This window comes from Cryptomeria japonica, chromosome 1, assembly GCF_030272615.1.
Source record: "Cryptomeria japonica chromosome 1, Sugi_1.0, whole genome shotgun sequence".
In the NCBI taxonomy this organism is placed as follows: domain Eukaryota; kingdom Viridiplantae; phylum Streptophyta; class Pinopsida; order Cupressales; family Cupressaceae; genus Cryptomeria; species Cryptomeria japonica.
This window is the reverse complement of record NC_081405.1, coordinates 634,496,208-634,497,607: the sequence shown is the minus strand read 5'-3', so window position 1 is coordinate 634,497,607 and position 1,400 is coordinate 634,496,208. Positions and strand designations below refer to the sequence as shown.

Genomic DNA, 1,400 nt, shown 5'->3' with positions numbered 1-1,400 from the left:
TCCTTTCAAACATTTAATGATTAAAATTAAAACCCATTAAAATCTTCTAGACGGACGTCAAATTTAAACAAGCAACTAGGAATACCGACATTTCTTCTAGAATCATTCGACTAACATGGGTCCCACCATGTGGCACTTACTATTCTCCCGCAGCAAAAACCTCCGTATAACAAGCTATCTGTCGGTGGAAGCTTCCCAAACGTGTAAGGCACAGATTCATTCCAGAGACCTTGGAGACCATTAATAGATCTTTAAGTGTGGATCCTAACAAAATCTTTTAACCTCTCTATCCTTTACACAAAGATCCGTACATTATATGATTATACCCTTTAAAAAACTTCCTCGCATAATATCTACTGTGCAGGTGTCACATGAATTCAGATCCCACGCGTTTTCCAGAGAATTCACACACGGACATGTACAAATTCGAGCTCACCGGCGAACTTTCCCAACTTTACTGCTGATGCGTCATGTCCTCTAACTTTATCAACATTTTGCTTTCTCTGTGGATGATTTCATTCTATAAATATACTTTCCCCCCTTTTCAAACTCCTCCACATACACATTCTTCCAATTATCTGTCTAAATTCGTCTCTCTGTTTCACTACAGTACTTCAATAGTTTCCTGTCAATACAAGTCCTGTAAATCCTGTAAATTCTGCAATTACCTGTGTCTTCTTCTGTTGTTTGATTTGGTGTGCTAGATTTTCAGTAAAATTTCGCAAATGGGTTGTGTTAGATTTTCAGTTTCCCCAAATGGGTTAGCAAGCCCTGGGTCTTTGAATTTACAGAGCATGAGGCGCAGAGGCAGGGCAAATGTCAGGCACAGATGCAGGCCTGGTTTGAGTGTGATTAGGGCAGTGCAAGTCTCAGGTGCACAGGCAATCGGAGGTGAAGGAACGGATCAGATGAAGAAATGGAATACTCTGTACGATGTGCTGGGAGTGAGAAAAGAGGCCTCTGTTCAGGACATTAAAAGGGCTTACAGGAAATTGGCCCGGCAATTTCATCCAGATACTGCTCAGGGCAAAAGTAATAGCACAGAAATGTTTATGCAGATTCATAATGCCTATGCTACTCTTTCCAAACCAGAAGATCGCGCCCAATATGATCGCCAGTTGGGTTTGCAGCAGATTCGTGCAAGAACAAATCGGGAGCCGTCTTTTCATGTTGTGCGTAACTGGGAAACGGATCAATGTTGGTGATCTTTTTCAAGTTCAGTGTACAGAAAAAAGAAGCAAAAATGATTTGCCTCTATGGTCTCATGATCTGTAATTGAGAAAAGGAAAAAAATTGCCGATCTGTACATAAATTTGTGTGTTTTTTTCTGATTTTGGGTTTTTTTAAAGAAATTGATGTATATGGTTTTGTATAATTAAAAGATTCTTTCATTCTTTGAA

General features: G+C 39.6%; 1 protein-coding gene across 1 annotated transcript; it reads left to right on the top strand.

Moving 5' to 3' along the window:
- Positions 1-363: 363 nt before the first annotated feature.
- LOC131042513 (chaperone protein dnaJ 11, chloroplastic) lies at positions 364-1,400 on the top strand. The gene has a single exon (XM_057975829.2). The coding sequence runs from the start codon at positions 726-728 to the stop codon at positions 1,203-1,205; it is 480 nt and encodes a 159-aa protein (XP_057831812.1). The 5' UTR covers positions 364-725; the 3' UTR covers positions 1,206-1,400.